The 27,170-nt window shown below is 42.9% G+C and overlaps 2 protein-coding genes across 3 annotated transcripts in view; one reads left to right on the top strand and one right to left on the bottom strand.

Moving 5' to 3' along the window:
- The window catches only part of LOC311235976 (myosin light chain kinase, smooth muscle-like), a 126,326-nt gene extending 115,460 nt beyond the window's left edge, over positions 1–10,866 (bottom strand). Inside the window, exon 1 of the mRNA XM_084323524.1 lies at positions 10,773–10,866. The gene's annotated coding sequence lies outside the window, so the exon portion shown is untranslated. The remainder of the gene's footprint in view (positions 1–10,772) is intronic.
- pus3 (pseudouridylate synthase 3) lies at positions 789–27,148 on the top strand. Of its 2 annotated transcripts, none has more exons than XM_084323525.1 (7): positions 789–891; positions 6,989–7,416; positions 10,634–10,911; positions 12,221–12,404; positions 13,471–13,580; positions 16,548–16,720; positions 25,258–27,148. In XM_084323525.1, the coding sequence occupies exons 1-7, from the start codon at positions 852–854 to the stop codon at positions 25,530–25,532; spliced, it is 1,488 nt and encodes a 495-aa protein (XP_084179651.1). In that variant the 5' UTR covers positions 789–851; the 3' UTR covers positions 25,533–27,148. The 2 variants fall into 2 exon arrangements, with proteins under 2 accessions (XP_084179651.1, XP_084179652.1); XM_084323526.1 differs by having other exon boundaries at positions 6,989–7,398.
- Positions 27,149–27,170: the final 22 nt, after the last annotated feature.

Consider the following 27,170-nt stretch of genomic DNA (forward strand, 5'->3'; position numbering starts at 1 on the left):
TCCCTCCCCGCCGTATGTATATTTCTCTCCCACCCACCCACCCCCTCCTAATGTACAGTCCCCTCCCCATCATATGTATATACTCTGTCAGGATCTAGGGGTAACAGTAGGCCTACTGTATATTTGAATACCGTTTATGTCACAAATGTATCAGTACTAAATACCTATATGTCCCTATGCCATAAATGTCATGTATGTTGTGTATGTCATAAATGTCTATATGAATTGAAAATGGGGGACCCTGATGGAAACAAGACAAACGTCTTTCTCAGGTCTGCATCCCCTTAACAATTGTGTGTATTGAGCCGTACTGTATTGTACCCATTCTGCAATCTGTTAAATAAAGTTTTCATTCATTCACCTTGGTCGTGTAGTGTATCTTGTAGACCAGGCCCATTGCAAGTTGCTGTACTCTGTCGTCTACTCTAAGCCATCCTAGGTTGTCAAAGTGGGCAGGGGTGAGGTGGGTTCTAGGAGTAAGGTCGCAGTACTTAGTCTGACCAGTTTGTTTTGAGATGTTTGTAATTTTGTTTTTAGCGCCTTAGAGTAGGCAGTGTTATGAATTGAAAATGGGGGACCCTGATGTGAACAGGACGAAGGTCTTTCTCTGGTCTGCATCCCCTTAACAATTGTGTGTATTGAGCCGTACTGTATTGTACCCATTCTGCAATCTGTTAATACAATTTTCAATCAAACAAACAAACAAACAGGCGGGACGTGATTGAACTACAATTCCCAGAAACTCCATCCAGGAAATAAGTCCGTTTGCAATATACGTCCGGCTCACACTCTGCATCAGCAGCATGGCAGGAAGCATGCCTGTGCCAGCAATAAGAGCTGGAGAATAAGGAATGCAATCTTTCATTAGGAATATTACACTTCAACGCAAAGGTAAAAGACACTTTGTGTGTTTATTATTTTATACATCAATCTATCCTGTTGCTAAACCAAAGCCATTCTGCTCCTAACTGAGATCTGAATCCAGGCAGAGGATATAATGTGACATGTACTGTATCATTGTCACGACTGATTTTGATGTGTTTTGTACGTCTGTGAAAAGTAACTGTTTAATCTGGTTAAATCTCTTGAACGGAACTGCCTATGGGTGCGAAATAGATTTCAGTGTAAACTGACAAAGCTGTATCGTGTCCATTGCCATATTTACGACTAGCTCACATTTAGCCATATCTCAACCATCAAATGAACGAGCTTTCGGACTATGTAACTAGGTAATGTTTGCTTACTGGCTAAAAACACTAGCAGATAGTTTTTTACTTTATGTATAAAATACAAACCCGTGTAAGGTAAAAAAGCATTAAGTGACACTTTGCCTTGTCTAAGCAACATGTCGTATTGCTGGGCTTTGTTGATTTAACTGCGGTAATCCTCAACTATCTTGATGGATGAATTGAAAATGGAGGACCCTTATGTAAACAAGACAAACGTTTTTCTGGTCTTCATCCAGTTGTTTGTATTGAGCTGTACTGTACCCATTCTGCAATCTGTTAATAAAGTTTTCAATCAATCAATCTATGTATTTACAGGCATATCTGCTCTCAGCAGTGTTGTGCTAGTTACTGAAAAATAGTAACTCAGTTACTTTACTAGTTACTTCATTTCAAAGTAACTTCGTTACTGTACTAGTTACTTACACCCAAAAGTAATGAGTTACTGTGAAAAGTAACTATTTAGTTATTTAAAAAAAAAAAAATTGTAGGTGGCAAGATTGCGTTCGTCACCAGCCCCGGAGCTGTGAGCTGGATTCGCCTGTTCGAATCCAGCTCACAGCTCCGGGGTTGTCACCAGCTTGGCTGGCCGTCTGCACTAATACAATTGGCTGTATTAGAGGGTGGGAGAAGCTGGCGGGGTGGGTCCGGGTCGTTGTAAACAGCGACTCCTACAGTTCGGTCGGGGCGCCTGCTAAGCGCGGATAGGACTCGAGGGGGATAGTGTGGTCCTCCCACACGCTACGCCCTCTCGATGAGAATCCGCGCTGCCAGGTGAAAAGAAGCGGTGATTGGCTGGACGTGTGTCGGAGGAAGCACGTGGTAGCCTCCACTCTCCCAGATGATCTGACTGTGGGGGGTAAGTGCGCAGCGACCAGGAAGGGACTGGGAATTGGCATACGACTAACATTGGGATGGGAGAAAATCGGAGGAAAATGGACCAATATATAAAAAAAAAAAAAATAAATTGCTCAAGTCCCATGCCCCATATACTCAAAATCGGTTGATCAACTTGACAGTTTCCATTCACATCACCAAACTCTGCTAAGCAATGTGGTCTAGAGCGTTTCATTATATATTCCCTCCCCGCCGTATGTATATTTCTCTCCCACCCACCCACCCCCTCCTAATGTACAGTCCCCTCCCCATCATTATGTATATACTCTGTCAGGATCTAGGGGTAACAGTACTGTATATTTGAATACCGCTTATGTCATGTCACAAATGTATCAGTACTAAATACTAAATAATGTCATGTATGTTGTGTATGTCATAAATGTCTATATGAATTGAAAATGGGGGACCCTGATGGAAACAAGACAAACGTCTTTCTCAGGTCTGCATCCCCTTAACAATTGTATGTATTGAGCCGTACTGTATTGTACCCATTCTGCAATCTGTTAAATAAAGTTTTCATTCATTCATTCATTCATTCATTCATTCATTCATTCATTCATTCATAACCATCTTGCAACGTTGTTTAAGATATCAATCAAAGCATTGCAACGTTAGAATAGTTAGGATATCAATTGTGCATGAAAGGACTATATTTATATTGTTTGATTAGTATTATGAGATTCCCTGGCAGATTTCGTACAGTCAAAATCCGTTGATCTTGAGTTTCAGTGAACACATTGCACTCACCAGTCTGCGGTGGTCGAGATGTAACGTTAGTCCAGTTGACTCCAGCAGCCCTTCAAACATGTTCTTTATCTCGTTTCCATGTTGTATATTAATTATCTCTCCAAGTAGTTGCTAAATGGTTTGTTAGTTCGTTATTACTGCGTTCTTATTATGTAGATTCATAGCGAGCGTCCTCTTGTTGTTTACTATAGAGAGCGTCTATTTCTTTCCGTAGCCTCATTTCTGGTTTGCGCATTTCTGATTGGCCAGTGGCCACTGACTGACGCTGTCTGGTCAGAGAACGTCAGAGAACGTCAGTCAGTGGCCAATCAGAAATACGCAAACCAGAAATGAGGCTACGGAAAGAAATAGACGCTCTCTACAGTAACCGAAACAAACGCAGGCGAAATAAGGACGCTCGCTATGAATCTACATACAAAGAACGCAGTAACGAACTAACAAACCATTCAGTAACGTAAGTAGCGTTACTGAATTTAAAAAGTAATGCATTAGAGTACTATTTACGGCAAAAAGTAACTTCGTTACTGTAACGCGTTACTTTGTAACGCGTTAGTCCCAACACTGGCTCTCAGACACAGTGTCCTACCCTGCTCTCCGCCACCTAAGCCTCATTGATTGATTGATTGATTGATTGAAAACTTTATTAACAGATTGCAGAATGGGTACAGTACAGCTCAATACACACAATTGTTAAGGGGATGCAGACCAGAGAAAGACTTTCGTCTTGTTTACATCAGGGTCCCCCATTTTCAATTCATCAGTACATAACATACATGACATACAGATATACAGTACTGCTACATCTATACATTTATGACATACCAGATTTGCAAATACAGTACTGTTTGATACAAAAAGAGTCCAGAAAAGACTATATACATTTGACGTAAAAACTGTACATTGGGGGGGGGGGGGGGGGGGTTGGGCAGGAGGGGTGGGGGGGAACACTGTACAACTGTACAAGCAAAACTGTACATTGGAATATTGACAACCATACTTGGTCATTTACTGTACATTGGATGGGGTTGGGTTAGGACATTTACATGGGCCAGTTTCGAATTGCAGTCTCCCGTAGGTGTTTTTTGAGAGTGTTTTTGAAAGTGGGTAGTGATTAGGGCTGGGCGATACGGCCTCTAAATGATATCACGATATTTTTTGGCTATGTCGCGATACACGATGTACATCACGATATTTTGACATTTCCTCTAAAGCCCTTAAAAATGCTTGATTTAACCGTTTGAAGCCTACAGTCATGCCAACATGACGATTAAAATAGTCCCTGCAACATATGTCTCCATTAAACCATGAAGATGCTTTCAAAAATAATTTTATTAAACATTTCTAAAAATCTAAAAGAGTAGTCTACTGACACACTAATACAGAATTTTTTTTATTAAATCTAAGACAATTTATATAAATACTTTCTTGGGTGCCTAAGACTTTTGCACAGTACTGTTTTCTATCCACTTCAGCCAAAAATACACACACACACTACTGTGAGAAAATAATAATCTTGTAACCAAGGAATGGTCCGCCTATACTTTTAATATATAGTAGTATAAAATCACGGGAGACTTGATGGCTTAGACTTATGATTTTTATTATCAGCAATGTTATAACATCCTACTGGTAAACAAAACACTGTAAACGTGTGTGCATCATCATCATATATATATATATATATATATATATATATATTACTTTTTAATTGCATGAAACATTATGAAGTATTCTCTAAGGCTATGTGTCCACTCAAAGCCTTTTTTTCAAGGCGGACCGATTTGAAAAAAAAAAAAAAAAAAATTGAGTTTTTTCTGAGGCTCGCGCCAGCCGCGGCTCCGCCCCTTCCTCAATGAGTTACATTGATGAGCACGCTCCTTTTCCAAAAGTTTAACTAGTTTCAACTTTATGAGCTGGGAACGCTCCGCCAAAAACACTGCCGCCCAGAGCTCATAAAACGCGAGGCGTGTCGCTGGGAAGAGGAGCGCGCCTGTCGCTTCTCCAGCATAGAAATGAATGACAGAAAGGAGCTGACAACTCATAAAACGTTGGCTATGGACACAAGCCCTTATGCCGTTTTTCCACGGTCTGCATGGTGCCCTACTACCTACTCGACTCGGTAGTAGTACCCCCCATAGATTAGATAGATATAAAGACGGTACCCCCCCCCCCCCCCCCCCCCGTCAGTGTAGCTGGTGCGCCGTGACGTCATCGTCAACGCGACACATGGATTTCGACGCTAGCTAACAAGCTACTGTATGAATTCAGTGCCTTATTAGCTCATTTGCGCTAGCCGCAATGCTAACGGTTAGAACACGAGGCTACTACCAGTTCATCCACCTCGGGGCCTCCATATTACATTGCCGTTTCTGAATAAAACACGTATGGCTAACGTTTAAACTCGCGAAGCTCTGTCCACTTCTCTCACGCTGTCGTATCCCCGTTCCCTGTTTCCTCGAGTAGAGTCCTCCAAACAAACCTGTGCGCGTGTGTGTATGGGCGTGTACATGACGTAGGTTGGGGCGAGTCTGTGTATTTTTTTTCTTTGAGAGGGAGAAACGAGAGAGTAGAGCGCTGCGCCAAAGTAAGTAATCTCAACCGCGGCGGCTTATAAACTGATGTGAGGGATTGTGAGGAACATCACGATGTCCACGATACTTTTAAAAAGTGTATCGTTTATGAACTGTACCCGATATTTAGTGATTCACATTCCTTTACAGCTTTGGGTAGGGTGTTCCACATTGATGTGGCATAATTGCGAAACGTGTTTAGTCCCTTGTTTGAGCCGAATCTGGGTTTAACATGATTTGTGGAGCTCCCTCTGGTGTTGTGATCGTGGTATTCACTGACCTTTGGGAAGTATTTTGACATGTACATGGGTACCTTGGTCGTGTAGTGTATCTTGTAGACCAGGCCCATTGCAAGTTGCTGTACTCTGTCGTCTACTCTAAGCCATCCTAGGTTGTCAAAGTGGGCAGGGGTGAGGTGGGTTCTAGGAGTAAGGTCAAGCAGTAGTCTGACCAGTTTGTTTTGAGATGTTTGTAATTTAGTTTTTTTAGCGCCTTTGAGGCGTTAAACCAGTTGAGAGGAGGCCCCCCTTGAGGTGCTTTGCCCTGCCCACTTTGACAACCTAGGATGGCTTAGAGTAGACGACAGAGTACAGCAACTTGCAATGGGCCTGGTCTACAAGATACACTACACGACCAAGGTACCCATGTACATGTCAAAATACTTCCCAAAGGTCAGTGAATACCACGATCACAACACCAGAGGGAGCTCCACAAATCATGTTAAACCCAGATTCGGCTCAAACAAGGGACTAAACACGTTTCGCAATTATGCCACATCAATGTGGAACGCCCTACCCAAAGCTGTAAAGGAATCTGAATCACTACCCACTTTCAAAAACACTCTCAAAAAACACCTAAGGGAGACTGCAACTCGAAACTGGCCCCTGTAAATGTCCGAACACAACCCCCTCCAATGTACAGTAAATTACCAAGTATGGTCCTGTCAATAATCCAATGTACAGTTTTGTTTGTACAGTTGTACAGTGTCCCCCACCCACCCCTCCTACCCAACCCCCCCCCCCCCCCCCACTCCTACCCAACCCCCCCCCCACCCAACCACCTCCAATGTACAGTCCCCCCCCACCCCCCACCTACCCAATCCAATGTACAGTTTCTACGTCAAATGTATATACTTTTTTTTTCTGGACTCTTTTTGTATCACAAACAGTACTGTAATTGCAAATCTGGTATGTCATAAATGTATAGATGTAGCAGTACTGTCTATCTGTATGTCATGTATGTCATATATGTTACGATGAATTGAAAATGGGGGACCCTGATGTAAACAAGACGAAAGTCTTTCTCTGGTCTGCATCCCCTTAACAATTGTATGTATTGAGCTGTACTGTACTGTACCCATTCTGCAATCTGTTAATAAAGTTTTCAATCAATCAACCATGAGGTGCAAGCATAGTCGTAGTACCCTTGTATGAGTGCTCCTGCCAGAGTCTTCAGGGTGTTCTTGTTTACCAGAGAGGAGATCCGGTACAAGAATCGAGTTTGTTGGTTGACTTTTTTTTTATTACATTGGATGCCATTTTGTCACAGGAAAGATTAGCCTCATGTCAGACGACATGCTCCAGCGGGTGAAGGACCTGGAGGGAGAGGTGGAGAGGCTCAAGTCCCAGTTGAGAGCAAGGAACGGAGCTGGGGTCAACTCGGGTGCAATGACTGAACCCGCTTCTGATGAAAAGGGGGACCACCAGCCTGAGGCCTGCGGTGGCAGTAAAAGGAATAAGAAAAGGACCAAAGGCCGCCCTTTCGACTTCTCCGCTCACCCCCGGCGCCATGTGGCCCTCAGGCTGGCGTACCTGGGCTGGGACTACCAGGGGTTTGCGGTTCAGGAGAACACTGACAACACCGTGGAGGCCAGGCTGTTTGAAGCCTTGCTGAAGACACGGCTGATCCAGGATCGCCAGAGCTCCAGCTACCACCGCTGTGGCCGCACTGATAAGGGAGTGAGCGCCTTTTCTCAGGTCAGTTCGCTGCAGGGTTAGAAATTAACCTTTTTTTTCAAGGGCTTTTTTTGCCCCCCTTAATTGATTTTCGGGGGCTTTTTTTGTATTTCGGGGGCACAATTTTTATAATGAAAATTAACATAAAGATTATAAAACATTGTTGACACTTTTTTTTTTACAGTCTTCGTCCCTATGTTTGATAACGTAATGTTAATGTCTCCATATATAGGGCTCTACGCTAACCTTTTTCCCAAGGAGCACATGTGCTCCTAAATAAAATGTTAATAAATAAAATCTAAATACAAATTTAGAAGCACACAAAGAAATTTAGGAGCACAGTGACAATTGTTCAAGTAACACACACACACACACGATGTGTGACATGGCTTGGTTTCATGTTTTGAGGTACCTTCAATTATCTGTAAATAATACATACATACTCTATCTAAATAGATTAAATTATTGTCCCTGAGGGCAAGTTGTGTTGTTGTCTTGATATATCTACAAATAGCAGACGAATAGCTGGTTGCCTCTGGATCAATGAATGTCTAATATTGAATAATATTAGCTATTTTATTTTTAACATCCCTAATTCCAACAATCAAGAGGCTTGTTTCAAATTGATACAGCACTGGAACGTTTGAGTATAGGCTCTGGCCAGAGTATCAATGAAATACGTTGCGCGCTCAGCGCTGTGGAATGAAGGAAATGCGCATCGGGATCGGATTTGGATGTTATTCTTTGAAGTTGTGTTACAAATGGAACGGTCTTTCCCCGCCGAACACAAGTTACTTAACGTTACACAGGTCGCGCTATGCAGATGCTTAGCTTGCTAACGTTAAGATAGCAGTGTAATGCTTATGCTTGATGAAAGCAGAGCTCTCCCCCTGTCTGTGTTCGCCCCTCTCAAAGCACCCTGTAACACGCAGCGGGCCCCGCCTCCCTCCCTCCTTGCAACAAACCTGGCATTCCACCCAAAAACTGAATTTCAGTCCAGTTTCTCAACTATTAACAGCGGAGCTGTTTGTAATCTTCACTCGCACACTGCAAGTAAATGATTTTTCCGGTTCGCACACACACATATTATTAGGGGCAAATACGAGGGAAATGCTCGCACTGTAGAGCATATATAATTATATATATAATTAGTAAACTGTCTGGGGCTTTTCTTGCCCCCCTTAACTGATTTTCGTGGGCATTTGGTAAATTTTCGAGGGCATTTTGCCCCAAGCCCCCGTTAATTTCTAACCCTGGTTTGCTGGACTATAAAAGGGATGGTTCTAATTTTTTGAAACTCTAGCCCTATTTCTTTCTTACCAGTGATGATGTTGATTGGTAGAGTCTTTCCTCAACACAATCCACGCTGGTCCTGGAATTGGTTGATACCAATTCAAAGTCAATGGGGTCAAGCTGACTGAAGACGACTGAAACTCCACAGTGCACACAAAGTAGATTTCAGTTGTCCTCTGTCCGCTTGGGAAGATGAAGAGCTTGGTCCAATTGACTTTGCATTGGTTTGTGGCTAACTCATTTGACATTGTTTACATTTGGGGTTTTGGTCTGATTTGTCACCATCATGTTAAGTCATCAATTAATAGTTCAAGTTTCAAGTTTCTTTAATAGTTGTCATACAGAAGTACAGAATACTTTTATACAAAATGCTTCTTACTGTTACGCTCCAGAGACTGTGCAAGACAAGATAAGTATGAAATAAAATAACATAGTATAGCATGTAAATTAGAAGTAAAAAAAATGAGGCCACAGTGTTCAGTATAGACATATGTACAATGTTCGATGCAGAATAGACGTAACTGAGTTACCATATAATATACAATACTGTGCAGTGTACTAATATACAATACTATATAGTGCAAGGCAGAAATGGGATGAGGTGCAATTTAGGTACAATTTACAGTAGGTGTACGAGTTGTAGTGCAAATCCTTTATCAATAAATATAAAGTGTGTTTGTGTGATCTAAAGTGTGGAGAGTGGGTGCTGCATTGTGTTGTTTGTTTAAGTGAGTGTGTGCGTGTGGGTGTGTGTGCTGTGTGCATTTGATGGTTGTTGCATAGTGTTTATTGTTCGTTTAGCAGCCTGATGGCCTGGGGATAGAAGCTTCTACCCATCATATTCATTAAAATATTTGTATTGAGATTTTTTTAGATTTTCTTTTTATAGCATTTAACTTTCAATACATTTAATATGCACAATAACGCTAATATAGACATAAGAACAAACTTAGATCCAGGGTTTCTGCTAGAAATTCTTTGTAAATGCATGAACACATGGTTAGGCTGTGGCTGTACATTGATCCGTCACTGAACGGATAGAAATTTGACGGAAGGTATTACTGTCCGTTTGTTCATTTTAAAACCTAACGTAATTGTGCCTTTGCAGAAACAGCAGCTCTGCGGATGGTAACATATCAGTCACTTCCAAAACTGAACTTTTCTGTTCATCAAAATGGAGAGAAATCTAGTGGAGATGGACACACAGCGTCAACCGTGTCCAGCAGACGCTCCTTTATTGAAAATGAATTAAAAACCGACATAGACAGACACAGCAGATCAATGTAACGTGAGCTGCAGCCTAATAGGGGAAGTAACGTAAATAATAAGTACTTCACAGGCAGGAGTCTTCAATAACGCTGAATGGTGATCCATTTTGTGAACTACATTTGTTCTGTGATGTAACAATATCTTTGTTGGCGGCAGAAGGACTCTTTTGGACGATTTCACGTTAATACTGTTAATGTCACGTTATTGTTCAAATAATAGCTCGTCCTGTGTACTTGTTGCCTCGTTGAAAGATCGGCTTGTTTGTTGTTCTTTTCACTGGTTCTGCTGCCTCAACGTTTCCACATGTCCCTCTTCATTGTTAACCCTTTCACCACCCGGACTCCAGAAGCCACTTCGGGGCTCGCCTCCCACGCAACACGCGAGACACACATTCGCAAGTACAGTAAACAGACGTCCCTTTATACCAGATTCCCCACTACTAACGTTAAACCTTTCACTGCCACACAACAGAAGGTTAACCCTTTACTATCACACAACCGTCGGTTGCCGTATGACTATCAATATATCGGCACGCAATATATTGCTGTATCGATTTCTTTCCCCATCCCTTCTATCTATCTACAATGCATTACTCTCTGTAAAATCACTTCTATAGTTTTAGAACCAACTCTTGGGTTAGATTAGGTTTGAAACACGCTGTGCCTTCACTCTTAAGGTCATATCCATCGACCTGCGCTCCACTCAGTTCGGCGGAGGTTTGGGTGTGACCCTCCCGGCCAACGTGGACCCCGGCACCAAGGCTGGCGCCAGTGTCCCCGAGGTCCCCTATGTGAAGATGCTGAACAGAGTCCTACCCCGGGACATCCAGGTCCTGGACTGGGCACCGGTGGCAGAGGGATTCAGCGCGCGCTTTGACTGTCGGTCCCGGACGTACCGGTATTACTTTCCCCGCGGGTCCTTGGATGTGGCGTTGATGGCAGAGGCTGCGAAACGGTGAGTGGAGACACAGAGTGACTACAAGTAGGAGGAGACACAGCGTGACTACCAGTAGGAGGAGACACGGAGTGACTAGTAGGAGGAGACACAGTGACTAGTAGGAGGAGACAGTGACTAGCAGGAGGAGACACAGAGTGACTAGCAGGAGGAGACACAGAGTGACCAGTAGGAGGAGACACAGAGTGACTAGTAGGAGGAGACACAGAGTGACTAGTAGGAGGAGACACGGAGTGACTAGCAGGAGGAGACACAGTGACTAGCAGGAGGAGACACAGTGACTAGTAGGAGGAGACACAGAGTGACTAGCAGGAGGAGACACAGAGTGACTAGCAGGAGGAGACACAGAGTGACTAGTAGGAGGAGACACAGTGTGACTAGTAGGAGGAGACACAGAGTGACTAGTAGGAGGAGACAGAGTGACTAGTAGGAGACACAGAGACTAGTAGGAGGAGACAGTGACTAGCAGGAGGAGACAGAGTGACTAGTAGGAGGAGACACAGAGTGACTAGCAGGAGGAGACAGAGTGACTAGTAGGAGGAGACAGTGTGACTAGTAGGAGGAGACAGAGAGTGACTAGTAGGTGGAGACACAGAGTGACTAGTAGGAGGAGACAGAGAGTGACTAGTAGGTGGAGACACAGAGTGACTAGTAGGAGGAGACACAGAGTGACTAGTAGGAGGAGACAGAGAGTGACTAGTAGGAGGAGACAGTGTGACTAGTAGGAGGAGACAGAGTGACTAGTAGGAGGAGACAGTGACTAGTAGGAGGAGACACAGAGTGACTAGCAGGAGGACACCGTGACTAGCAGGAGGAGACAGAGTGGTTAGTAGGAGGAGACACAGAGTGACTAGCAGGAGAAGACACAGAGTGATCAAATAAAATGTATTTGTAAGGCCCGACAACACACGTTAATGTCCCCATGGGCCGGACGTCTTCTTTAAACAAGTCAAGAAGAAACATAACAATAAGTCAAGAACAAAACAAGAACACCATAAGGTCCAACAAATTTAAAATAAATGCAAATAATGAGTGATGAGTGTGGAATAGCAGGAGGAGACAGTGATGAGTCTGGACAAGCAGGAGGAGACACTGACTAGCAGGAGGAGACACAGAGTGATGAGTGTGGAATAGCAGGGGGAGACAGGGTGAAAATACAGCTCAATGTCATTATAAGGTAGCACTGGTGGCTCATTTACTGTTCTGAACCAAAATAAAAGGACACAGGAAACTGGATAGAGCCTAATGTCCTGCCTGCCAACCCACACAGTCACAGTTCTCATCTGAGGCGCTCTTTGACACCACACAGGTATGAGGGCACCCATGACTTCCGCAACCTTTGCAAGATGGACGTGGGTAATGGAGTTCTGCAGTTCCAGAGGACCATCCTCTGTGCCTCAGTGAAGCCCGTTCAGCCTCACCTGGCCTCCACCGCAGACCCCTACCACCTCTTTGTATTCCAGATCAAAGGACTGGCCTTCCTCTACCACCAGGTTTGAAAAAAGACTAAATGTAGAGTTTCTTTCCAAAATAAGACGTCCACCATTTGGGGGAAGAAGTAAAAGTAAAGTTTATTTATTATTATCAGTTGGTCAGGAGCTTAAAGACTAAGTAGTTTCAGCCTCTAGATGTCTCTAGAGCACCACCAAAACAATGTGTGTTTACTGAAACATAATTTAGGTTAAACTTTAGGTAGAAAAAGAGAAAGTTGACAAGTGAATAAGCCAGCATTTTCTGAAACGCTGAATATGTAATTGTGTATGTATTTGTATTATGTGAACACATGTACATTTGTATGTAATACGATGATATACGTATATAAGTCTATACATTGTTTTTTAAGTGATGATTGAGAGGGATTATCTTTGTATGAGTCTATACATTGTTTTAAGTGATGATTGAGAGGGATTATGTTTGTATGAGTCTATCTATACATTGTCTCTATACATTTGTTTTTTGATGATTCTATTCTAATCTCTATTTATAGTATACCTTTAAGCCTATATGTTTATAATACCTTAAATTAAATTGTATTTGCTACTACTTACCAATGATGATGTTGATTGGTAGAGTGAGTCCTTTCACAATCCAGGCTAACAATCCAGAGCATCACTACTGGTTGGCCTAAAAGCTAGAGAAGTGGGCTTGTGACCAGATGGTTGCCGGTTCGATCCCCCGGAAAAGTGAATGAATAACGCTCCTCCATCCCTCAATACCAACCTCTGAAGTGCCCTTAAGCAAGGCACTTAAACCCCCAACTGCTCTAGTGGCCAACAGTGTCAAACTGTGGTTGTACTGGGCAGCTCCCAGGTGTAACTGAGTGTGAAGCAGTGTTTTGCTGAAAAAGATCATTTGTGCTCAGTGAACCTACCCTGGGTAAATAAAGGTTAAAAAAAAGAAGTGCATGAAAAAGGACTCTACCACTCAACAACAGGTAGCAAATAGGGCTATGGTTTCAACTACACCCTTTAAAATGTGGGAGTGTTTTTATCAAGAGGGATTGGCAGGGTCTTACCAGTAGCCATTGAAATGAAGGCATGTGGCTTGCTCCCCCTACAGGTGAGATGCATGATGGCAGTGCTGGTCCTCATTGGGCAGAAGTTGGAAGCTCCTGGGGTCATCGATCAGCTCCTGGACGTCGACAGTAATCCCAGGAAACCCCAGTACAGGTGAGTTCATTACACGGGGTGTAGTGAACCATTCAAACAACAATTCCATTCAGCTGTGAGTCTTTAGTCAAAGATTCAATGCATCATACAATCTTCCATTTTGACCATGGTTTGATTCAGTTTGATTCCATTTCATTGATTTTGATACGTTTCTAAAGGTGGAATGGGTATACAAATGTGACACGACACTCTTGAACAACCTTCAAGTCTCTCAAAGTATTTCCCACCCCTTTTCAACATCGATGACCGTGTAAATGGTATTTTGGTCGCGGGCGAGTGCTCTCACCACTAGACTAACACACCCACCAACCCTGATACAAACACAGTAATACTATGATGATGATTCGTTTGAACGGTTATGGTTAAGATAAAAATTATTTGGGTTATGATTAGTTTAAGGTAACAGTGTGGTTAAGGTTAGGGTTTGGGTGAGGCTATCAGAAAAGTGTGTATCTGTAGTCTTGAAGTAAAGGCACTTGCCTCCCACCTCACCCCTGCCCACTTTGACAACCTAGGATGGCTTAGAGTAGACGACAGAGTACAGCAACTTGCAATGGGCCTGGTCTACAAGATACACTACACGACCATGGTACCCATGTACATGTCAAAATACTTCCCAAAGGTCAGTGAATACCACAATCACAACACCAGAGGGAGCTCCACAAATCATGTTAAACCCAGATTCGGCTCAAACAAGGGACTAAACACGTTTCGCAATTATGCCACATCAATGTGGAACGCCCTATCCAAAGCTGTAAAGGAATGTGAATCACTACCCACTTTCTCAAAGAACACCTACGGGAGACTGCAATTCGAAACTGGCCCCTGCAAATGTCCTAACCCAACCCCCTCCAATGTACAGTAAATGACCAAGTATGGCTTTGTCAATATTCCAATGTACTACAGTGTTTCACTTTTACATTTTTTTTTTTATTTATCTTTCCCCCCCTCCATTTTCCTCCGATTTTCTCCCATCCCAATGTTAGTCGTATGCCAATTCCCAATCCCCTTCCTGGTCGCTGCGCACTTACCCCCCACAGTCAGATCATCTGGGAGAGTGGAGGCTACCACGTGCTTCCTCCGACACACGTCCAGCCAATCAACCGCTTCTTTTCACCTGGCAGCGCAGATCCTCCCTGAGATGGCGTAGCGTGTGGAAGGATCACACTATCCCACTCAGGTCCTATCCGCGCTTAGCAGGGGCCCCGACCGAACTGTAGGAGTCGCTGTTTACAACGACCCGGACCCACCCCGCCAGCTTCTCCCACTCTCTAATACAGCCAATTGTATTAGTGTGAACGGCCAGCCAAGCTGGTGACAACCCCGGAGCTGTGAGCTGGATTCGAACAGGCGAATCCAGCTCACAGCTCCTTGGTTGGTGACGAACGCAATCTCCGCTACGCCACCTAACCGCCTCTGTGTTTCACTTTCAATAACGAATGCGTGCTTGCCGAATCCCAAACAATATTCATGCTGCAAAGTCATCCTCTAAAGATAGACATTTAGACTAGAGGCAGGCTATATGCTATAAAGAGTAGACTACAAAAAAATAAATAAAAAATCGCAAATTTGTGCGTTAAGGAAAAAATCAATACCGCGGCAGCCCTATGTAGCAGTACTGTATATCTGTATGTTGTGTGTGTCATATATGTTATGATGAATTGAAAATGGGGGACCCTGATGTAAACAAGATGAAAGTCTTTCTCTGGTCTGCATCCCCTTAACAATTGTATGTATTGAGCTGTACTGTACTGTACCCATTCTGCAATCTGTTAATAAAGTTTTCAATCAATCAAGCGTCCTGGGTGCCTATATTCGAATACCAACCGTTTTGCGAATCTGATTGGCCACTGACGTTTCTGGTCATGTGACATGTGCACCAATCGTGTGACGGCAAGTTCTTCGCCGGTTAAGCTTAGGCACTCTTTCGAAGTTGGTTAAGGTTAGAGTTTGTCTTAGAGCATGGCGATAGAACGCCAGCCCTGATTCCAAACTCTAACCTTAACCAACTTCGAAAGAGTCGCCTAAGCTTAACCAGTGATAAACTAGGCGTTAGGTAGTTTGCTGCTGGTCGGGGCGGAAATGGTCGCGTCACGCGATTGGGCGCACATGTCACATGACCAGAAACGTCAGTGGCCAATCAGATTAGCAAAACGCACAAAACGGTTTGTATTCGAATAGACGCGTCCTGGGTTTGTTCCCCAACAGGGGAACTTAAATGTTTCCTGAAAATGTTAAGAGATTTTAGATGTAATGTATGTACTTATTTTTAATACATACACATTGTACATTTTTATAAATACGTCAATATATTACTTATGGCTATAACATAACAACATTTTCCTGTGGTCCTTTAGTACTTTATTTATTTTAAGCAAGATCGGGGTGGGTAATGGCAAAAGTAAAATCTCCAGAAGTCAAAATTAGACTGTTACGGCCCTTTTTTAACATTGATTTTACAAAAAGGTGCAGTTGGATTTCCACTTTCATGTTAATGTGATGCATCAAGGTGAATTTTGTTATTTATTTGTTGCACCCTTTCTCAACGTGTTTGTTGAATTTGTATAGGAAACATGTAAGGACCTCTAAAATGAAAATGCATTTGTATGAAAATGAAAGCGGGTTTCTAAAAGGCCTATTGATTGCACCAATGCATTTTTTATAATTGCTATGAGGAAAACGCTGTCATGCTACAATTGAATAGTTTGGCCCAATACATTTGACATCTGCTCTTAGGAAGTGAAATCCCTAGCATGAAATTAAAACTCCCTATGAGATATTATTGAAGCTAACCCGCTATCTTGATGCCTTTGCTTACAAGACGGTAACATTTTAGGAGATGCAACCATCCGTATTGTTAACGATATCGATCAAGAAACAATTGGACAACTTAATCTTTATCCCATTTTTCTTCTGAATTTGAGCACCAAACCAAATTCTGTCTGCTCAACCCCCCCCCCCCCCCAGCATGGCAGTAGACTACCCTCTGGTGCTGTATGACTGCCATTTTGAAGGGCTAAATTGGTGCCAGGAGACTGAGGAGTTGAACTACGCCCTGGCCACACTGCAGCAACACTGGACCCAGAGTGTCATCAGGACTCACGTCCTCCACGGGATGATCTGCGGGCTGGACACCATGGGTGAGCGCTTCAGTGAGACTTGAGAAATGGTCTCATCAGAAGTGTCCTTGAATTGAAAGTTGACAAAGGAACAGTTCACTTTGTTTAAAGGTCCCCTCCACTCAAAAAAAAAATCCACTATACAGATTGTTATTTGTGCAGAACTTGTCACCAGAGTGCCCTTTTCACATTCTTCCACTGGGGGGGGGGGGGGGGGGGGGCTTCTGAGTGACTCAACTAATCTTGAGAAACCATCAAGGTCACTGTTGCCCACACTCACATCCAGGAAATGCTAACATGGAAGGCTAACGTGAAACATGTATTATTAGTTAGTTATCTATGCACAAAAACTATTATTTTTAGGGGAGGATGTGTGAAGATGTTCATATATCCTTGCATTCTCAATGAGGGCAAAGGTGTAGGGATGCTGCTAAGCTATTTTCAGTAGTTATTCAATAAACAAAATGTTAAACATGTGGAGGTGATCTTTTAAAAAGCTGATTGATTGAACATTTTATTAACAGATTGCAGAATGGGTACAATACAGTACAGCTCAATACACACAATTGTTAACACTTTGAGTGCCACGCCGGGTTTTCCTTTTTACCCCCTTGATGCCACCATCCACTCCCAATGTTAATGTTAATATCGCCTAATCTATGTTTTAAATTATGGCTATGTGTCTAATCTGCCCGTCGCTTATCAAAGACTCATTTTCCAGTCGACATTGGCAAGGCAGATTGTATTTTTATCGCTTCATTTCCGTTTGATAGCATTTTGAAAATCCCCCGTTTTCCGGGGAAAAACAACACATTCTATGATAATCGCCTTTTACTGGAATATTCCAGAACGTTGTCATTTGTCGGCCTATTTATGAATCGTTTTCAAATAAACGCTAGATGATCGATAGTATATGTGTGCGCACGCACGCTCGTGCCGTGTGCTGATAATCGCTGCTGTTATTTCCTCATGGCTTTTACAGTCAAAAAGCTATATCACATATAGTGGAAACGCTTATATCTCCGTAAAAACGAGTCTGATTATCCTAACACTGATAACATAGCTTCCTTACCTGAGGTCAGATGGTATCCAAATGGTTTATTCCAATTTCCGATCGCCATTCGAAAAAATCGATAAATGTATTGATCAACCGTGTATACAGTAGAACACATGATCCGCGCGGCTCAGAGGCTCCAGAATGAACTCTGGTAACCCCGGCTGCATCAGTGAGAAGTAAAATGTGGAGTCAGAAATCCGTTCTCCCATTCCAAAAGGGTGATTTACCATCTGGGAGACGATAGGGGGCGCTTTTTTCAGATCCGAGCGCCGGCGGTCCCTGGATCTCCAACGGTAGGCTCGCGTGATGCAATATGATTTCAGATCGCTAATAAAAAAATAAATAAAAATACCCGAGAATAGCCGTGATGTGGCACTCAACGGTCGGGGCGTAAACCCGAATATTCTCGGGCGTGGCACTCAAAGTGTTAAGGGGATGCAGACGAGAGAAATACTTTCGTCTTGTTTACATCAGGGTCCCCCATTTTCAATTCATCATAACATATGACATACATGACATACAGATAGACAGTACTGCTACATCTATACATTTATGACATACCAGATTTACAAATACAGTACTGTTTGTGATACAAAAAGAGAGTATCATTTGACGAAGAAACTGTACATTGGAGGAGGTTGGGAGGTAGGAGGTTGGTAGGTGGGGTGGAGGGGGGGGTTGGGCAAGGCCAGATTAAGAATTCAGAGGCCTCTGGGCCAGACTCTTGTGGAGGCCCCCACACACACATACACGCACAGTGGCGTTTTTATATGTAAAACATTGGTGGGGCAGCCACTAACCAAGGCTACATACCAGGCAAACTACAGTAATCAAAATGACAGTAATCCTGCTACTGATGCGTTTTTTAACACGTCAACAAACAGCTATCCATCGAGAGAGAGAAAGTATAGTTGAGGAAAATTAATTATATTCCCTGTCTGCCAAAGTTATTGACAGGGTACCACACAATATATTATACTTTATTGTTCAGTTATTCTGTCAGTTTCATGATGGCTGTCCCTTTTCTGTTTAGATTTTAACTTAGCAGCTCCGCTTTCCCACCGTTTAACTTTTTTATCCATGTTTTTTGAGTCTCATATGATACAGTACTACTCGAGTCTTAGCCTACTTGATCAACTAGCAAGTGCAATTCTTGCGGTCAGTGGTCAGCTGACCTGACAGTGACCCCTGGACCTGGACGTCAGTGTCATGTCGACTCAACGTCTCTCACCCCCTCATTATCAAACAATCAATCATATTTTTATTTGCAATACAAAAAATTTAATAAAAATAGATAGAGATGAGATGATACTAGTAGTCACTATAGATGCTGTGAAAGTAAACGCTGGATCTGATTATATATATATATTCTTTCGTATTTTTTTTACTAGTGTGTAGTGGAGGCCCCTAGTCACTAGGGGGAGCTCGAGGATATCCGCTATCAGCACCGGCGGGTCTCTGCTGTCTGTCATGATCCCAATCTGCCTCATTCGTGTCGGGGCTGGGATGAGGAGATGCGGGCGTGACAGCAGACTCTACGTCTAGAAAGGTTTTTACTTTTTATTGCTGTTTTTACCTGTTATAACAAAGGAAAACCTCAAACTCTTATGAAGAGGAGAAAAAATACTGGCTGTGTAGACCTATTTTTAAGGGGAGACCACCCACCTAAAATACCCTTTTCCTGATTTTGGGGAAATTAAGATTTTTGTATAATGTTGCCCCTTTACATGTCTTCTTTCAAACTAGTGACAAGAACACTTAAAAAAACACACACATTTAGTTGCTTATTTTGCTTCATTTTGCATGATTGCCTCCATAAATGTGCACAAATCGAATGGGGAAGTGCCTCATTTGGATATATAAACATAAAATTCAGAAAACGTGCAATACATTTTTTCTTAGTTTATATGTACATAACAAACTGGGAAAGTTTCATAGCGATATCTATTCAAATCAAATCAAATTGATTTCTAAGGCCCGACAACACACTTTTATGTCCCCATGGGCCGGACGCCTGTTACTGTTCCACAACTGTAAGTTACTTCCTGGGTAGGCCTGATTGGCCCCGACAGGCACGTGACAGGCGCGGCCACGCCCTGCGGCAGCCTCAGGACGCGCAACAAGGCTGCTGAGAGCTGTCGCGCGGAAATAGGCTGTCTATTGCCTCGCGCTGCAACGCGGAAATAGGCTGTCTATTGCCATTCTCTAAGACAAACTCTAACCTTAACCAGCTCCTTAACAGCGCCTAAACTTAACCCTTTAACCTTAAGCAACTCCGAAACTATGCCTAACCTTAACCTTAACCTTAACCATGCCTAACCTTAACCATAAGGCATAACCAACTCCGAAAGAATATTGCCATTCTCTAAGACAAACTCTAACCTTAACCAGCTCCTTAACAGCGCCTAAACTTAACCCTTTAACCTTAAGCAACTCCGAAACTATGCCTAACCTTAACCTTAACCATGCCTAACCTTAACCATAAGGCATAACCAACTCCGAAAGAATATTGCCATTCTCTAAGACAAACTCTAACCTTAACCAGCTCCTTAACAGCGCCTAAACTTAACCTTTCTAACCATAACCAACTCCGAAACAATGCCTAACCTTAACCAACTCCGAAACAATGCTTAAAGTTAACATGCCTAAACTTAACGGCGAACGAATGCACGTTAAAAAAAAGAAAAAAAAATTGAAGGGAATCGAACTTGCCAGCAACGGACGGTAGGATCCACACCAATGCAGCGCTGCCAATTGAGCTATTTCTGGATAGTGAAAAAGGGCGTATTACTGCTACATAATCTACATAATGCTGCCGCGGAGCGTGCCGCGCGGCAGAGAAAGTTGCGCGTCCTGAGGCTGCCGCGGGGCGTGGCCGCGCCTGTCACGTGCCTGTCGGGGCCAATCAGGCCTACCCCGGAAGTAACTTACAGTTGCGGAACAGTAACAGGCGGGCCGGACACGTCTTCTTTAAACAAGTCAAGAAGAAACATAACAATAAGTCAAGAACAAAACAAGAACACCATAAGGTCCAACAAATTTAAAATAAATGCAAATAAATAATAGAATTTCAAATATTTGTTTGCCTATTAGGGGGTACAGTAATCGGTTGTGTTGTTTGTTACTAAACTGTTACTACTACTACATCATTATTATTATGTTATTCAGTTATCAGGCATGTGTTTAGGTTGTCTATTACTAATGGTTTGATTGGGTGTTGTTTGTAAATAGCGGTTTCAAAAAAAAATTATGGCATTTTACAATACAGAACTTTGAAGGCGCTTTCCCAAAGGGTAGACATGTACCATTTCCCTAGCATCTACACACACCAAACTTTCCACCTTTATTCATATCTATATCCTGCTTCTTTGTGCCAAAGGGTTTGTTGATATGTCATACATAGCCTGATTTACAGACAATACAAAACTTTAAAGGCATTTTTCTCAAAATGAGATTTTATTTACATTTACATTTACATTTAGTCATTTAGCTGACGCTTTTATCCAAAGCGACTTACAAGTTCTGTACGACAAGCCATCAGGAAGAGCACAACTCTATCAGCTGAGTAACAATGTTCATCAAAGTGTTGAGTGCTACAGTGTAGGTTAGTTTATTAGGACAAGTGCATGACAGTATGGTTAGTTAGGGTTAGATTTTTTTTTTTTTTTTTTTTTTTTATTATTCAGATAATGGTTGAAGAAGTGCGTCTTTAGTCGACGGCGAAAGATTGGACGTGTTTCGGCTGTCCTAACTGGGGTGGGTAGTTCATTCCACCATTGTGGGGCAAGGACTGAGAATAGGCGACTTCTCTTTGATGACCCTCCCGGAGCTTGGATAGGAGTAGGTCTGAGGCGGCCAGAAGATGCAGAGCGTAGGGGTCTTGAGGGTGTGTAGTTAGAGACCATTGACCGGAGGTAGGCGGGAGCAGTTCCCTTTGCCGCACGGTATGCTAGGTCGAGGGCCTTGAAGCGGATTCGTGCAGCAATGGGGAGCCAGTGCAGGTCCCTAAGAAGTGGGGTGACATGGGCCGACTTCGGTAGGTTTGAGATCAGGCGGGCCGCTGCGTTCTGAATGAGTTGAAGAGGCTTAGTGGCAGTGGCCGGGAGGCCAGCGAGCAGTGCGTTGCAGTAGTCGAGGCGGGAGATGACTGTTGATTGGACGAGGAGTTGGGTGGCTTCTTTTGTCAGGAAGGGGCGTATCCTTCTGACGTTGCTCAGGAGGAATCGGCAGGTTCTGGTTGTCGCTGCGATGTGAGCAGAGAAGTTCAACTGGTCGTCGAGGACAACACCAAGGTTCTTGGCGGTCGGGGACGCGGTCACAGCTGCATTCTCGACTGTGATGGAAAGGTCGGTCAGGGGGGAGGATTTGGCCGGCAGGTGGAGCAATTCTGTTTTGCTTAGGTTCAGTTTGAGGTGGTTGGTCGTCATCCAGGCGGAGATGTCGGACAGACAGGCCGAGATCCGCTCAGAGACGTGGATATCTGAGGGAGGGAAGGAGAGGAAGAGTTGAGTATCGTCGGCATAACAGTGGTAGGAGAAGCCATGAGACGTGATAATGTTACCCAGTGATTTAGTGTAGAGGGAGAAGAGAAGGGGTCCTAAAACCGAGCCCTGGGGGACACCCGTCCGCAGGGGGCGGGTGGCCGACAGGGTCCCTCTCCATGACACTTGGTAGGAGCGGTCATTGAGGTATGATGACAACCATGTCAGCGCAGAGCCAGCCACTCCCATTCCTGCGAGGGCCGCGAGGAGGATCTGGTGGTTGACTGTGTCGAAGGCTGCAGATAGATCTAGGAGAATCAGGACAGAGGAGAGGCCTTTCGCTTTTGCTAAGTGAAGTGCCTCTGTGACCGCAATGAGGGCTGTCTCTGTGGAGTGACCAGTCCTGAAGCCTGACTGATTAGGGTCTAGGAGGTCATTCTGTAAGAGATAAGTTTGTATTACACATAAAACAAAAAATCTCAATTTCTCTAGTACCTCCACACACCAAACTGGCCACGTTTCCTCCTATCATCCTATCCAGAGGATTTTTTGCTATATCACTCATCCAGATTTTTAGAACATTTTATACAAAAAATTTATGCACAAAATAAAAAAAATTTGACTAGGGGGTCATAAAAGGTCATAAATTCCTGTTCGGGTGGCATATAAAAAAATCCTCTAGCAAAAAGTTCGGTATTTAAAGTAGTAACATGAAAAACCATGAGAAAATATCTATAGCATCCATTTTTTTCTAAATTTTGTTTAGGGTAACATGCAGAAAGGGGCAATTTTGAATAGACCACGCCCCTTTTTGGGTAATAAAAGTATGCGTTTTTTTTTTTTTTTTACTATTGTAAACAATTAAGATGTTTGCAAATGATTTCATCCTTTATTATTTTTCCCCCTATCTAGGTGGGTGGTCTCCCCTTAAATAAAACACAGAAGAGGAGACAAAACACTGGTGTCTGTAGACCGACTTTGAAATAAAACCCTGAACTATTCAGGTATATTTGAGTCCTTCCCTTATTTGTGGAACATTTATAAAATAACAAGTAGTCCATTTATAAAAAAAAAAAAACGGCCGACCCGGGTTTGACTCCCGAACCCGTCGTTATTTGCCGAATGTCTTCCCCCCACTCTGTCTCCCATTCCTCCTCTGTCTCTCCCTACTGGACTGCCCAGCAGAAATAAAGCGATAAAACGCCAAAAAAAAAAAGACTACCATGCGTAGATCTACTTTGAAATAAAACACAGAAAAGGAGAAAAAACACTGGCATCTGTAGACCTACTTTGAAATAAAACCCTGAACTATGCAGCTCTATTTGAGTCCTTCCCTTATTTGTGGGAAATCTATAAAATAAAAAGTAAATTTATGTTGTTCGCAAATTGTGTAACTGTACATTGGATTATCGACGAAACCTTACTTGGTCCCAAGAAGAGGGTCTTGTGTATTATTGGGTTTAATAGGACATTTATTGTACATTGGAGGGGGTTGCGTTAGGATATTTACAGGGGCCAGTTTCGAATTGCAGTCTCTCGTAGGTGCTCTTTGAGAGTGGTTTTGAAAGTGGGTAGTGATTCACATTCCTTTACAGCTATGGGTAGGGCGTTCCACATTGTTGTGGCATAATTGCGAAACGTATTTAGTCCCTTGTTTGAGCCGAATCTGGGTTTAACATGATTTGTGGAGCTCCCTCTGGTGTTGTGGTCATGGTATTCACTGACCTTTGGGAAGTATTTTGACATGTACATGGGTACCTTAGTCATGTAGTGTATCTTGTAGACCAGGCCCATTGCAAGTTGCTGTACTCTGTCGTCTACTTTAAAGCCATCCTAGGTTGTCAAAGTGGGCAAGGGGGAGGTGGGTTCTAGGAGTAAGGTCAAGCAGTAGTCTGACCAGTTTGTTTTGTGATGTTTGTAATTTTGTTTTTAGTGCCTTTGAGGTGCTTTGGTACCATGAGGTGCAAGCATAGTCGTAGTACCCTTGAATGAGTGCTCCTGCTAGAGTCTTCAGAGTATTCTTGTTTACCAGAGAGGAGATCCGGTACAAGAATCGAGTTTGTTGGTTGACTTTTTTTATTACATTGGATGCCATTTTGTCACAGGAAAGATTTGCCTCTAGGATGGAACCTAGGTATGTAATTTCATCTTTCCTTGTGACAATATTGTCACCCACTGTAACTGAGAAGCCGTCGGTTTTGCTCAGTTTGTTATTTGAACCGAAGAGAATGGACTCTGTTTTACCCAGGTGTAATGATAGTTTGTTATCAGCGAGCCAGGTGCAGATTTTGCCTAGTTCAGAGCTGAGGGTTTTTTCAACCTGTAACTTGTTCTTGTCAGAGACCAGCAGGGCTGAGTCGTCCTCACGAACAGGAACAAGTTGCAGTCACAAGCTGATGACATGTAATTTGCATAAATTAGGAACAGTCGCGGTCCTAGTATGCTTCCTTGTGGAACACCACAACTCACTGGGAGGGGGGGGGGGATAGGGTACCGTTTACCTCCACCATCTGTTCTCTCCCCTCCAGGTAGGATTGCATCCAGCTCACTGATAGACTATCAAAACCAATTGCTTTTAGCTTGTCAATCAGAATGGAGTGATTGACAGTGTCGAAGGCCTTTTGTAGGTCCAGCATGACCATGCCGCAGTATTTGGCCGCATCCACCTCTTGTTTGATGTGGACAAAGCCTGTCTGATTTGTTTTGTGAGTCGTTTCAATAGCTTTTGAGATGTTGGAATAAAAATGGTTAGCATTTGTTAGCAATGCTAGTGGAAGTCAACAAGGTCTCTGAGCATGTCTCTGAATTATTATATATTTTTACGAGACATGCTAAAGGACAAGATGGCGTTCACATTGAGAGTTTGGAGGCTTTTGTACTGCAATTGATGATGCAAACCTTGCCATCTGAAAGCTGCCGTCTCCTATGTCAGATCCATTTGACCTTGAATGATGCATGAATTGAACCAATACATCCCACTGAACACAGCTCTTTCCATCCATTCTCCCCTTTGTCCACAGGCGGGGTTTCCTCTAACCATTGTGGGCTGGTGGAGGGGACCAGACAGAGGCATTACCGGCCCTTGCTGGAGCGTCCGTGCTGCGAGAGCCTGGAGTCCAGGATAGAACATTTTGTCAAAAGAGGGAGACTGGAGCGTGAGGAAGGGGAGAACGGTGGTGAAATGGTCCACAGGGGCAAAAAGTCTAAGCATTCCCACAGCTCCCCGAACCCAGCTGTTGCCATAGGCGCGCCATCGACTTCAAACCAAAGCCTTGATCAGGAACTGGAAGACTGACTATTTGCGACGGACAATGGACTTAACCGTTATGCTTTTGTATTTACTTTTATTTGTTCGCCTGTAGAATAAACATGTTTGGGAGAATCTTAAGCCAGTTCAGCCTGGGTTTTGCTTGCAACACTATATTTCTATAGTAGCCATATTACACTATTTGAATGCATCACTCATGCATTGACTATCTAGGATGGCTTAGAGTAGACGACAGAGTACAGCAACTTGCAATGGGCCTGGTCTACAAGATACACTATACAACTAAGGTACCCATGTACATGTCAAAATACTTCCCAAAGGTCAGTGAATACCATGACCACAACACCAGAGGAAGCTCAACCAATCATGTTAAACCCAGATTCGGCTCAAACAAGGGACTAAACATGTTTCGCAATTATGCCACATCAATGTGGAACGCCCTACCCAAAGCTGTAAAGGAATGTGAATCCCTACCCACATTCAAAACCGCTCTAAAAGAGCACCTACGGGAGGCTGCAATTCGAAACTGGCCACCATAAATGTCCAAACCCCCCCACCCCCTCCTAATGGACAGTCTCCTCCCCACTGTACGTATATATTCTCTCCCCACCGTATGTATATTTCTCTCCCACCCACCCACCCCCTCCTAATGTAAAGTCTCCTCCCGACCGTATATATTCTCTCCCCACCGTATATATATTTCTCTCCCACCAACCCACCCCCTCCTAACTGAAAATTGATAATGTAAAAATTGAGAGAGTACATACAAACTAGTTTCTAGGGGTCTTAATAGACCACAAACTCTGCTGGAAACCCCATATAAAATATTTGTGTTCAAAGTTAGCGAGAAGTATTGGTATACTGGGCAAGACTAGATATATCCTGAATCAGAAAACTCTATATACATTATATTGCACACTCATTGTACCATATCTATCATATTGTGTTGAAATCTGGGGAAATACTTATAAAAGCAACTTACAAAAGATATGCACACTGCAAAAAAGAGCCATACGGATAGTACATCACGGTAGATATTTAGATCACACAAATAGTCTGTTCGTAAGCAGTCAAACATTAAAATTCATGGACTTAATCAAATTCAAATCTGCACAAATTATGTTTCTGGCAATAAAAAACAAATTACCAAGCAACATTAAAAAAAATGTCACGGCTAGAGAGAGTGTTTATAATTTTAGAGGGACATTAGCTTTAAAAGCAACCTACGGTACGTACAACTCTTTAAAGTATGTGCATTGCAGTTTGTGGGGTATCACTCTGGAATGGTCTGGATGCGAATATAAAATTAAGCAAAAATATCAATACATTTAAAGGTAGCTATAAACAAGCACTTATGGACACATATAAGAGAGGAGATTGAGCAGTAATGTGACCCTATTATTATTTCTCATTTGGATATTTGGATATATAAAAAACTGTACTTTTATTTTATGTTTTATTTGTTATATTATTTTTTATTTTTATTAAATTATAATGTCAAATATTGTAAGGAAGGGGCAGGGCTTGATAAGTTGTTTTACTTCCCCCTGTTCCTTCTCGAACACTTATTGTATGGAAATAGTCTTTGACTATTTACCTTTTTGTTTTTTAAACTTGTTTTATGTTTCTATGTTCGAGACAAATAAAAATCAAATCAAGAAATCA

The sequence above is a fragment of the Notolepis coatsorum genome (assembly GCF_963971535.1).
Source record: "Notolepis coatsorum genome assembly, chromosome: 10".
Lineage (NCBI taxonomy): Eukaryota > Metazoa > Chordata > Actinopteri > Aulopiformes > Paralepididae > Notolepis > Notolepis coatsorum.

What these genes read in the sequence shown, in the direction of transcription:
- pus3 (XM_084323525.1), top strand. Translation starts at nt 852, where the DNA reads ATGCAATCTTTCATTAGGAATATTACACTTCAACGCAAAG. An exon ending in GAGTGAGCGCCTTTTCTCAG is followed by an intron (nt 7,417 to 10,633) that starts GTCAGTTCGCTG and finishes TTCACTCTTAAG; the next exon opens with GTCATATCCATCGACCTGCG. An exon ending in ATGGCAGAGGCTGCGAAACG is followed by an intron (nt 10,912 to 12,220) that starts GTGAGTGGAGAC and finishes GACACCACACAG; the next exon opens with GTATGAGGGCACCCATGACT.